The 13,775-nt window shown below is 25.3% G+C and overlaps 1 protein-coding gene across 7 annotated transcripts in view; it reads left to right on the top strand.

The window, feature by feature from the left end:
* LOC107443362 (transcription factor CP2) overlaps nt 1-13,461 on the top strand; it is a 36,462-nt gene extending 23,001 nt beyond the window's left edge. For 2 of the 7 annotated variants that reach the window (XM_071178337.2, XM_071178338.2), the window contains exons 12-21: nt 372-514; nt 2,440-2,569; nt 4,984-5,028; nt 5,143-5,245; nt 6,533-6,623; nt 7,986-8,000; nt 9,084-9,133; nt 10,168-10,310; nt 11,580-11,634; nt 13,115-13,461. In XM_071178337.2, coding sequence (XP_071034438.1) covers nt 372-514; nt 2,440-2,569; nt 4,984-5,028; nt 5,143-5,245; nt 6,533-6,623; nt 7,986-8,000; nt 9,084-9,133; nt 10,168-10,310; nt 11,580-11,634; nt 13,115-13,167 — 828 coding nt within the window. In that variant the 3' untranslated portion in view covers nt 13,168-13,461. The remainder of the gene's footprint in view (nt 1-371; nt 515-2,439; nt 2,570-4,983; nt 5,029-5,142; nt 5,246-6,532; nt 6,624-7,985; nt 8,001-9,083; nt 9,134-10,167; nt 10,311-11,579; nt 11,635-13,114) is intronic. The other 5 variants (XM_016057207.4, XM_016057209.4, XM_071178340.2 and 2 more) reach the window with 3 other exon arrangements.
* Nucleotides 13,462-13,775: the final 314 nt, after the last annotated feature.

Below are 13,775 nucleotides of genomic sequence, written 5' to 3'. Positions count from 1 at the left end.
TTTTAAAATTTTATTGGTAATTTAAATGCTTGCATAAAATGCATAATGCGAAAAATTAACATTAAAAGAATTTTGAACATTATTATTTTTTATTTGTTGATCTTTTATTTTAAAATATTAATGTGTTACTATCTAATTATGTAATTAATTTTAAAATTCTGATAGAATCTTTTTTCTATAATGTAAACTATCTAATAATGTAAATTAATTGCATAATTAGATATAATTGCATAATATCTAATTATGTAATTAATTGTTCAAATGTTTCTCAACTCTTTTTGCTATTTTTAGTTTTATGTTTATATTTTTTATTGATTTTCGTTATTAAGGAAGTATCAAAAGCACTTAAATATTTTATATTTTGCATGCAGTGTGTAGCTGATAGTTTATACATCACAGTACCTTCCACTAATGCAGCTCCTACTCTACCATCTACATCAGTACCGAAGACTGTTGCCAATTATTCTCCTAAACTAACGAATCCAGAAAGCAAAGTTATTCACACTTCTCAAGCGTGAGTAAAATGTTATTTGCATGTGGTTTTTATTCAGAATAAAGTAAAAAAATTTCAATTTAAAAAATATTTATGCATCTAAAACTTTTTCATGTATCTCTTTCCTAAATTCTTTTGAAGTAGTTGACCTGGAAGAAGCCTGTTTATTATATGGTACTAGAAATAATTTTAAGATGTCTACGCTCTTGGAATCTTAACACAATCCTATTCACTCATGACCAACAATATGACCATTTTGGGTTTGAATTAGAAATTATTCTATTTTTATACCAGATTAAAGTCTAAATTAGTAGCAATTGTTACTCTAAATTTGGTGAATAAGTTAATAAAAGAAATAGAAATCATGGAAAATTAAAAAAAGAAAAGAAAAATGAAAACAATTCTATATCTAGTTTAGAAATATTTTGACATGAAAGCATGACTTTCATGTAACCCAATCCTATTCTGATGACCAACAATATTTTTTGAGTTGCAATTAGAAATTATTTTATTTTTATAACAGATTAAAGTCTAAATTAGTAGCAATTGTTATTCTAAATTTGATAAATAAGTGAATAAAAAAAAATAGAAATAGTGGAAAATTTGAAACAGAAAAGAAAAATGAAAACAATTCTATATCTAGTTTTGAAATATTTTAACATGAATGCATGACTTTTATGCGCAAATACAAACTTTGTCGGTCATGCCTCTTGAGTATAGAATTATCTAGACATAGAGTAATAATAATAATAAAAAAAAAAAAGAATTGAAGTGTCAAAGGCTTTTATGACTTTGTGTTTGGATTTGAGTATTCATTTGATGTTGTTTATATCATTTTAGACATGCCTAGACATAATCTGCTTTTAAAGAAATACCAATTTTTATTTATGGTTTGAAATGACTTATGCATTTACACAACAGGGTTTTTATTGTGAACTTTCAAGGGACTATATCTTTTTTCTGCTGTAACCAAAATCAACTTTGTGTTAGGCTATGCTAATTTGAATTAGTATAAATAATCTTGCATTTTAGAAAAAATAATCCTTTGTTTAAAGAAAATGGTTGATAAATTGAAATGGTATAATTGATAAATAAGGAGATATGTAAAAAAAGAAAGAAATTCGATTGAAATTTGTTGTTATCTAATGAACACAGCACATTAAAAAGGACACATTATCAACTGAACATTAAACACTATTAGAAATTGGTGAAGAGCATAACTTAAATACACATTAACCGGGATCTGAACTATTCTTGACTATGCATGGGGCTTCAAAATAAGTAGACGAAATAAATATTCAAATCAGTGACACAAAAATTTTTTTCACTTGGGTAAATGAGGTTATAAACATTATTTGGTGCCACTAGTGGGGTCGTAAGTTAAATGTTTGTATGTTACGTGACAATGCATCATTGATGCAAAGCATATTTCCAGGTATCTGGCAAAAACTCTAAGCATCTTTTGTTGTAGTATTGGTCTTAAATGTGCAGCATGTGTCAAAATGCAGTTTAAATAAATAGGTGCAGAATGATTTTTGCATATTGTCCTTGTAATATGTATAGTTTGCAACCCATTAACTAGCAGCTGCGGATAAAGTTTGCAACCCCTTGTTTCTATGTAACTCTTCATTCTTTTTGTATGGCTGTCCTTACCTTTTCATTATACCTATATTATATTGAAGAGGCTATATGTATACATGATATGGAGAGTAAAATTGTGTTTAATAATATCTTTAGAAATTGAATTTTAAATTAACTTTAAAAAATGCAATGGACTAAGAAGAGTAGATATTACAAGCCTTTAGGCATATTGAATCAGGATTAATATTTTCTACATGTCTTGTATTTAAACTGCAAACAAAAGCAATTTGAATTTCTTGCATTTAATCATATTTGAATTGCAATTGAAATGAAAAAGTTTTACTAATTGATTCTTTTTTTTCCAGGAGGAAAAGTTTAAAATTTGAAAGACACAAGAGTGAGTCATTAGACCAATCAGATGTTTCCAGCCATTCACAAGAAAAATCTCCCTCCACAGACAGTTTTGAAGTATGTCCTGACATTTCTGTAAAAGAGGTATTATTATAAATTGATTGGAGCATGTAGCATGTTGTTTCACCAGGTCCCTTTTTTTGTGGAAGTTTTTAACTTATTTTGAAAGGAAAAAAATTTTTTTTTTTTAAAAAGGTATGCTTTTTTATCTTAACATCTTTGCATAAAGCACAATTGGTTTTGAGATGTTTTCTTTTGATGTAGCAATAAGTTAGGAAAATTTTTATTGAAACTTTTAAAAATGTGAACTGTAATCTTTGAATATTTTTTTAAAGATGAAATTGAGGATTTTATACGAATTATAATTTATCTATTGAACTAATTTAATTTTTTTAAAGTTTGAAAACAGTATTTTCTTTAAATTTTTGGGAATTATTTTAAAACAAAGTTTATTTGTGTACATAATTTGTGACCTGTTTCGATGTTATGTGGGCATGCTATAACAATGTATAATATAACCAGGTAAAATGCAGAAATAATTATAATTTTGTTTAAATTTCGGCGTTCTAAAAATACTGGGTGTTTTTCAAAAATATTAAACTTTTTAATACTTTTTGAACTTCCAAATTAAAAGAAACGTAACTAAACCATTCAAAATTATTTCCTCAAAATGTTTTTAATTATTAATTAATATTTCCAATTAATATTTCCAATAAACATGTCAAAAATATCCTTTTTTGTTTCACAAATACGCTCATATTTCTATTTCACTACTCAATCTGATATGTAAATGAACAACCAACACCTAAATGTTATTTTAATATTTCAGTGTGTAATTATATTTATTTTAGCATGTTGAAGAATTTTTTCCCCCTTTGTTTATCTGTAGTACAAAAATGTCCTACTTCAGTATTATTTTCATTAAAAAATATTTGAAGATGATGAGAAGGAGTAAAAGTGACTCATGGCTACATATAAATACATTAAATGTATAAAAGGTTATCTTTGTTCTGTTGGTTAAATAACAAATAAAGAATAAAATACTTTTCTTTTTAAATCAATGTATTATATTTTATTTTAGCTTTAAGTTTAAAGACCTACAATAAATTTGTTTGCACCAAAAAATAAATAAATAAGTAATTCTAAAAGAAAAAATAAAAGTGTAAAATTCAGAAAAGCTTCTCGTTCTTAGTTATATTTTTATCAAGATAAAACTAAAGTTTTTTTTAGTTTTTTTTTGTCTTAACTTGTTCAACAGTTTCATTGATTAATTAATTTTGAAAACTATGGGAACACTGATTTAATGTTGCTACTTCATTTTAGTTAAGTATTTTTAGAGGCGCCATAACACAATAATTCAAACTTTATTTTTCAGTAATTTCTTTTTATTAACAATGTAGGGGAGTGTCGGGTACCCCCGCCCACTGTCAATTTCATAAGTATAGAATATTTTTTCAAGTCAGTGGGCCATCGGACATTAATTGTTATATTAAAGAAAGATTATTTTCAAAGTTTCAAGTATTGATGCAGCTGGTAGCATGGTAAACAATAGTTTTGAAAATATGTTGAATATATATTCGATTATGTGAATATATTGTGATAAAAATGATAAATGAGGTTTATTGTCAATACATTGGTCATTTTCATTTACACCTGAAAAAACAGTAAAAAAACATAATTTTTGTAGCTGGGCGAGGCTACCCGACAAATTTTGAAAAGAGCTGAAAAACATGTTAGTTTAAATTTCTATTTTTTAAATTAAACTATTCTTTTTTTGGTTTATTCTTTTTGCATTATTTAATTAGATGATAAAACAATAGAAACCTACAAAAATATTGATTATTACTCAATATTATACCGAAATATAAGCAATACTCCTTAAGTGGGCGGGGCTACTCGTCTCTCCCCTAACAAATAGACAAATGTGACAAAATAGAACGTTAAAATACTTCTATAAAATATTGTTTTATCAATATAGAAATACTAAAATAATTTATTTTATATTAAAAAAAATTCTTTATCAAATTAAAAATTGCATATGTTTTCTTTTTAATAGATTATATTTTTAGATGAATCTTTTATTAAATTTTTTGAAGCATTGTAGCCTATGAGATCTATATAGCCTATGTAGCCTTCTATCTACTGTCATTGTTTGTATAGATCTGATCTAGATGTGCAGGGTGAATACCCTGATTTTAAATGCTGTGATGATTAAGTTTCAAATTTATACATGATTGTTTTATATCACAGTACGTGTAATCTCTCTTTTTCTTTAATTTAAAATTAACTCATAATTGTCTTTTGAGGTTAATAACGTTTATATTATCATTTTTCTCAGGAAACTCATCTTTTAAATTATCACATATACTTTTTTTTTAAATAAGAGAAAGTTAGAGTAATAAAATTAAAAGTGTAAAGATATTTTGTTTTAGAAACTTCTATAAAAATTCAATGTGTTAATGATGTTACATCACAGTTAACATTCCTTTTAATTTTAGGAAAATGACTTACTAACTCAAGCTGTTCAATTTTTGGGGAAACAGGTAATTTTTTATATTTTATTTTAAATATTTGAGATATGAAATGTTCATTTGCTTAACATTATAAATGCTTCTTGAAAATAAGATAATAAAGTAAGAGTTTTTTTTCCCATTTAGGATCTGGAAGGGATGTGCATTGATTCAAATATTGCAGACGTTTCAAATTGGCTCCATAAAAACAATTTTTCTGAATTTGCAGAACCATTTTCCAACTATAACGGTATACAATATTTGAAATTTTGATTAAAATACTAATAAATAAGCATTGGTAGCTTTCTGTTAAATTAAGCTTGTTGGAGTTTCTGCCAAGAAAATGTATAATATGTCTGACCGTCCAATATAGCAAAGAGCATTATGAAATAACCAATGTTAACTAAGTTAATGAAATTTATGATAAAGAATAAACACTTATGCAATGCTTGCCATTACAATTCAGAATAAAACCTAAAATTTGCCTCTGATTTTTCTAACTGGTTTTCTAGCAAGCATTGCTTATCAATGAACTCTATTCCAAATGAGGCTTGAATCCGATCAGTTGTGATATTTGGTTTAATGTTCAAATAATTTTTTTGCTGTTGCCTATGTAAATTTGACTAGACACTTTTCAGGCTGGTGATATCAGGAAATTGCTTTAATTTGCATGTTTTCTGCACCGTGTAAATGTAGGGAATCATTTACTTTCGTTGTTACGTTACTAGTATGCAAATTTTTTATGAAATCAACAGCAAAAATAACTTTTCAGATTGAAAAAAAAAGATAAGACTTATCTAAGGTTTTCAACTCTCATAGCTATTATAGATGATCTAGTCTCTGTTTGAGTTTCGGCTCTAAAAGGTTTTTAGGCCCATGATAAAATTTTTATTTACTTTCTGCCAACTTTCAAATGTAACAATTATCTAAACATTTATATAAAAATCTATATGTATACATAAATAGTTACTAAATATAGAAGTAGCTACTAGAAATTATAAATAAATATATAAATAGCTACTAGAGATAAAACAGGCTCTGTCTCAGCTTAGGCTCTAAAAGGTTTATTGGGTCCATGATAAATTTTTTATTTTTTTCCTGCCAACTTTCGAATTAAACAGATATATAAAAATCTAGTTAAATTAGTTATTACATATAAAAAATAAAAAATTATTTTATGTAAACTGTTTAGAAAAAAAAATATTAGAATAAAAAAATGGGTAATTTATATTATAATTATGTATCTTAAATCCTTCACACTTCTTTCTTATATCTATTTTAAATTCTTACTTTTACTTGTCGTTTCAATAAAATATACTAACCAAACTTAAATTCTCACCTTTAAAAGTGAGCTTAATCTCAAATTTCTCTTATTTATACATGAGCAGGCAATATCAGATTTTTTCAAAATATTCTAATATTTATATTCATATCTTTAATAATTGTTGCAATTTCAGTTTTATGATATTTTCAGAACTGTTTATAATTAATTTGATTTTATGTGCTTTCATGTGTTAAAGAAGAATCTTATATTTAGGTCTTGATATGTTAAGGCTTTGTCAAGATGACTGTATTAAAATATGTGGTCTTACAGATGGTGTAAGATTGTTTAACTCACTTCATTGTCGGTGAGTTACTTTTCATCTCTTTTTTTCCCCTTTTTATTTAGTACCTTTTTTACAGTGATTAGTTTACTAATTTATAAATTTGTTGAATAATAAGGCTTGACGTTGTGACTTTTTTTTTTCAAATATTGCACTGTATGAAGTTGTTCTCTTATATTGCTAAGAGTGTGTCTCTATAATGTTTGACTCATTCTGGAAAAACAATTAGTTAGTAGAATTTTAAATGTTATGCTAACTATTTTGTTTTAACTTTTATTAATTTTAGTGGAAAAAATATTTTCTTAAAAGGCTTCTGACTTGTGCTAGTTTTGTGAGTTCAGAATATTTTGCTTAAATTTCTAAAAGTTGCGAATATAAATTTTTATTAACTTATATTATAATTTAAACTTAAGATACTATAATTTAAACTATACTTTAAGTTATTCTGATTTGCCATAAGTAAAGAAAACAGAAATAAGCATATTTTTATTAGTAGTCAATGAATTGTTGATTAGTACATTATGACAGTTAATCACATGTAGCTGGGTTAAAGTCATGTGATTAATGATCATATTATTTAAGCGATAAAATATTTTCAAATAAGTTAAACTTTTTAAAATAAGTTGCTGTTAAATTATGTTATTAAAGGGTGTTTTTTTTTGTCACATATTAAAAATACTGTAAATTTGCTAAAAGAAAATTATGTGAATTTACTTTTTCTTTTGTCGAAAATAGTGTTTAGCAATTATATGTTTTATTACTTTAACTTTAGGAAAAATATTTCTTAAAACTTAAAATGTATGAAAATATTTTAAAGAAAAGTAATAAAAGAAATATTTGTACAAAGTTGTGTACTTGATTTATTAATGTTTTTTAGTTGGAAAAGAAATTACAATCTTTACATGTAGCTGTGTAAAGAATTTAAATAGTTATTGTTTAATGAATTTATGCTCCATACATAAATAAGTAAATAATTTTAAGGATTTAAGATTTTATTTATTAATTATGATCAAATTTGAAACTAAGGTATAAACATAAAAAAGTTTCTTTATTTTATTAAATTTATAATATGAATGTTTGCAGAATATGTTTAAAAGAATAACATACATTTTTAGGATAAAAGGCATTTAATAGAAATTTATTTCAATTAAAACTTTAATTTTAAACTAAGAATATTTTTTTTCAAATTTTATTTAAAATTACTCACTTTTTGTTTGAAAAAAATTAACTGTTATTGCTTTCTATATTATTTTATACACCATAACAAATTAAAACCATAATGCATTATAAATGGCCAGTTTTCTTTTAAATAAATAGACAGAAAAAGAACATTCAAAACTGAGGTAAAAGTTAAAAGCCTAGTGAATCATTTTATTTTTGTTTTAGATTATCCAAAAAATGGTGAGTAATTTTTGTGTTTAAAAAAATTAAGGAAACTTACAAAATTGTATTTATTTATTTTAAAATCACACACCAATGACGAAATCTGTGCAAAATACTTTAGTTTTACTTTGAATTTCTTAATTTGATTAATAAACTGTAATCAAAACTTTTTTACAATAAAAGAATTTACGGAGGTTGTTAAGCTGTAAATTATAAAAAATTTTGAATTCTATGTCTGAAAAGGTTTTAGCATTTGGTACAAGATTTTATTGATAGTTTTTTTCCTACTAACAAGAATTGTTAAATTTTTCTTTTATCTTGTTTAAGCATGTATTTTCAAATGACTCTGACATTTTACAATTAGATGGGAATCAGTTTTGTAAGCTCGTATGAAATTTAAATATTAACCACAAATTAATAGTTAATAGTTCCAATAGTAAATTGCTGACATTAGCTGCAGATAATCTCAACTCGAGATACATTGAGCAGTTAACAGTAGTTCTCTGTATTTCTCTGTGCTTGGACATTGTCACTTCAGAGAAAAATTTTCCACCATTTAAGTATAAAATCTTTTCCATTAAAAAATTGTAGTGAATGAAATTTTCTAGAATTTATATTGATTGAAATATATGTTGAGAACAAAATATCCGAAGCATTTATTGAAGAGAAAATCCGTACAGCAATAAAACTAATTCTGGCATAAAAATTGAAAATAAAGTTAGTAATTAGTAATTAAAGTTAATAATTAGGCTTTTACAAAGTTCTTTAGTTTAGATTGGGAAAAATCTTTTCTTTCAGTTTAGAGTTGGTCTGTTATGTCTTATATACTTTTGCCATTTCTTTCAGGATATTTCTTTAATTAGTTATTTATGCTTTGAAATAATAATAATATTAAATTGATCGATAAATTGATTTTCAAATTTGGTTTAAAAGTATTTTATTACTCAAGTGAGGTCAATCATGTGTTCACTGTTTCTTATTTTTAATTCTTTAGCTTATGGCATTTAAGGGAAATTTTTTTTTACAAAATATTGTTCAAATGCGATGTTATTAGTTTTTATGGCTGTTATTTTCATGCTATTTTTTATAATCAATTTGTAGGCCTGTGTTAGCTAAAAAAGCTATATTTGCCAGACTACCCAACGAAGATGGTAAGTGCTTTTTTCATGATTGTCAAAACTGTCCTTGTATTTTCTCGTCTAATCCTTGCTCTAATCTTCCTTTTTGTCATCTAATAGTTTAGGATATTAAGATATAAAGCTATGTTTTCAAAAAACAAAAATGCTATAATCATTTTTAGTAACGGAGTAGCATCAAATGTTTTGAAACAAGACTTTGTACAAGAACAAATGTTTTGCTTCTATTGTCAAAAATAAACTGCTCCCTCTAGTTAAGTTATTACTATTTTTTACAAATAAAAAATAATTTTATTTTGAGAAATGAAGGTGTAAAGAAATAACCTTTTTATAAATAATTATCAAATTTTTTAATGCTTATATAATGAGACAAAAATTATTAACAACATTAAAAATTTCATCACCTTTTTGTTGTAAATTGTTATGTTTACTTTCTACTTTGATAGGGATGCAAGTTGTGCCAAAAAATCTGAAAGTAATGACTATTTTAAGATAAAATAATGGGAAAAACAATTTCTGAAAAATGACAAATGGTAGGGCTTAACACGAGCTATGCAGGTTGAATCATTTTAAATATGTTCTGGCAGTTAAGCATATGTTATTTAACTTGAAAATAAATAAAATGAGCTGTTTAATTATGGCTTTTTACATTTTTGGGCGATTGTGCTTCAATGTTTATAAATCAAAATGTTTCATTTTGATTAATTATAAACATTGAAGTTTAATTCCTTTTTATAAATAATTGAATTTGCTTTCAATGTCTTCTCCTTTCTCTTATATTTATAATAATTATCTATGAATGTAGTATGAAGACTTACAGAGTTTTGTATCTTGTTTTAATTCTTTGAAAGTCAGGAACTTTTTAATAATTTGAAATAGAGTCACCCCTTTTTTTCACATATAATTTACTCCTTCTATTGTTTAAGAAAAATGTCTTAAATTTGAAACATTATTACATCAGAGCAATTTTAATAACTTCTTAGCCAATTTTCATAGCCTTTTTCTGTGAAATAATACTGTATTATGAGAGAGCATTGTTTTATTTTCAGTTTTCCGAGCCGTCTATTTACATGATCTGAGTGCTACTTACTTAATTACAAAGTTAGCTGTTTTGTTTCACATTCCTGTAGAAAGTATTCAGGAACTGAGGTTGAAATCTGGTTCAGCTGCCATCTATTCAGTTACTGATGAGGTTTGTCATTTTAAGTATTATTTATATTTTATTTTCCAAATCAATGTTTTTTTTTATCCTTTCACTCTAGAATATTTAAAAACACTGACATTAAATAACGTTGATTTTTAAATATTTTTAATTTATTCTGTGTAATTTTATTTAAGCTTCAATTTCTTTGCTTTTTTATAGTTAGCTATTTGTATTTTTTATAAAAAAATGTTTATTTTGTTTAAAGATACTTTGCATGCATGTTTATATTTGAAATTGTATTTTGAATAAATTTTTTTTTTTTTAAAACTAAAAATAAAATTTATACAATATCTCTGTCAACTCTCATTTTAGTCATTTCTAAGAACTTCTCCATATGGTTATTAAAATCAAAAGCCCATAAACAGGAAATAGCAAGGTAAAAAAGAAAGATATACAGCATTTGTGACTATTATTGATATTCTTTGAGGGTTAAAACCTCAGTGCTTTATTTATTTATTTTTGTAAAAATAGATTTTCTTCTTTTTTTCTTAATAATAGAATTGATTATTATTAAAAAAGTGGCTCTGGGAATTAGGAAACTTGTAATTCCCAAAGTTGTGTCCCCTTTTTGGATTTGTATTTTTTTACAAACATATTCCAGTCCCTTAGGTTTTTTTAAAGTAATAATAAAGTCTCCAGTTACGATTTTTATACTAGGTTATGGTCACTGGAAAGATGAAAAAAAAAAAACTTATTGCCCTGAAACTTCGATTATCAGAAATTGGTTTGGTTTCATTTATTGTAAATCACTACAATAAAAACTACTATCTCAGACATCTAATCACATTAGTGATATACCTGTAAATGTGCCATTAGAAACTGCTTTGTAATCTTGCATCTAAATTTTTAATTTTTTTCACATTTAAGTAATACTTTTATTAAAATGACCCATATCATTAACTTGATATTGTGTTAGAAACTTCAGTAACGAAATTTTCAATTAGTACTGTGTTTTCGTTTTTCATCATTCTCACTTAAGCAAGGAAATTAGCTTGCATGTCAAATATGTTATTTTCAAGGAGTTTTAAATATACCCTTCATTTTAACAATCATGACTTTGCTTTATGCATGTTGGCCCCCAGCCTTGAATTTCTAGATATTATAGACAATTATCCTAATTTCTAGTTTTTAGGGAAAGTATCATTCCTGTTATATAATACAGTCTTAATTGTTTTTATTTTAAAATTTTTGAAACAATTCATAATTTTATATATTATATTACATATTTTTATATAATTACATATTTTTTAATTATAGGTGGTGGCTAATTTGCGAGACGATTCACTCTTTGTTTTAGAAATTTTGTTGCATGGTAAGTTCTTTTGTTTCTTTTTTTCCCCTGTGCAAATTAGTTATGCTGTCTTTTATAATTCAAGAAATTTTCTCTGGAATAGTAAGGTAGGACAAAACAATTGCTATTAGTTTATAGCAATTTTAGGAGTAACAGATAGACGTTTTTTTTTATGAATGTGAGCTTATATGTGCAACGTTTTCTTCAAAATAATATCTCCCAGTTTAAAGCACAGTTTTAACTGTGTTTAAAATATCAGAGATGATTGTGCTTTGAAAAAAAAATTCGGATTTCCGTTTTTTTTGCGAACTGCTATCTGGAAGTTTATTGGAAATCCAAGGTCCAGAAGTTTCAAAGAAATCCTCGATCACATTTATGTATAAAAATTCTTGTATATTTAATTTAAAAATATTAGAACTAGAATTTATGCTTGGCATCTCTTTCATTTGTAAATATTTTTTCTGGTAGAATAATAAATGCGATTAGAGATAAAAGTAAACTGATATATAATTATTCATTAAAATTATACTGCATATAATTTATTTAGAATTTCATGTTTTGAAAATATCAATGATTTAAATTTAAGACATTAATTTTTTAAAATGTTTCATTAATTATTTTACTCAAGAAATGTTCAGGATTTTTGATTTGGGCTCACTATCACCCCTGAAATATGCATTTAAATTTATGTTAAATATTATGTATCCTGTTTTTGAAAAATAGTTGAAGGCAGTGACTGATATTTTGACATGTATGATATGATTTTATATTGAGCCGTTTAATGTTTCCTATAGAAAAGTATTGAAGTAGCATTGAAGTTAATTACTGATCTAAAGTGCTGATGCAATTTGTCAGTAGATTTAATATTTTTAATTCATTCTGTATCTGAATTATAAACTGGGATATTTTCTAGAATATAATTTTATATTTAGTGCTTGCATATATTTTTTATATTGTTTAAGGTATGAATTGTTTAAAGCAGCAGATTTAACAACAAAATCATGTACCTACAATAAAGATTTTCAAGTCATGGTATTTAACCTCTAAGAATGACCAACTTCCATCAATGACCATTTAACAGTGAAACGGAGAGTGGTCGCTCCCGAGATGTTAAAGTTCTGAGGTTCTGTACATGGTATGAAGACCATCCAGTTCCTAATTTATGGGTACCAGCTTGTTTGGGAAGTAAAGGCAGACAGTGCCTAATGCTGACCACTTCATGCTGTTGGACATGAAATTGTAGAGCTTTAACTTACTAGTTGTTGCAGGAAAGCTTTACTAAAGTAATGAAACAGTTCACTTTCCAAAGAATATAGTAAAAGCTTTGATAATGTATGGTTGTTCAAAATTGATTTTAGAAATAAAACAAATCAATATTATAGTTATAAAAAAATTCTTTTTATTTTGTTATATTGATGTCATGATCTGTGCCATCTTCTTAGCACTTGATATTTCTACTATTTTTAATAAAATTAATTAACCTGAACTTTTTTTTTTCCAGATCATTCTTTGGACAAATATATTCTTCTACTAAAGCCACACAAAGATTTATAACGTATATTGACTCGGAGATTAAGACTCTCATTTTCCATTATGTAAATCTGAAATGCCATAGTTTTCTATACTCATTCATAGAACTAAAGAAACTTATATTTACTGTAAATAAAATTTTAAACCTTTTATTTTAGATATTTGCACAAAGTGTATAAGAGGACTCTTTCTTTTTTTTATATTTTGACATTTTTATTTTATCATTTTATGTTACAATTTTTAATGCTGTTTTGTTGTATATGTACACATAGAAAAGCTATGTGGTTGACCAATAAATGATTTATATTGTGGTTGTTATTTTTGATTCTTTTTATTTTGAATCACGATGTTAGTACTTATTATAGTTACGAAAATTTGGTACGGCAAGTGGTAGCTTTTCAAACTTTTGAAATATGTAATGATTAAAGAAAAAACTTTTGATCTTAACAATGAATGTAGTAAGGCATTTCTTTTGAAGTATTTTTCAAAATATGGTAAATATTTTAAGGTTCTTATCTAAAATGAAGAAAATTTTTTTCAGCAAATAGAGAAAGAAAGAAAAAAATCTTTTAAAATAAGATTTTATAAAATTAACATTAAAAACTTGAATTATATTGTTTTTGGAGAAAGAT

This window comes from Parasteatoda tepidariorum, chromosome 6, assembly GCF_982258835.1.
Source record: "Parasteatoda tepidariorum strain Cologne lab strain chromosome 6, Ptep-v5.0, whole genome shotgun sequence".
NCBI classification, from domain to species: Eukaryota; Metazoa; Arthropoda; class Arachnida; order Araneae; family Theridiidae; genus Parasteatoda; species Parasteatoda tepidariorum.
The sequence above is the reverse complement of the archived record's forward strand: the minus strand, read 5'-3'. Positions and strand labels throughout refer to the sequence as shown.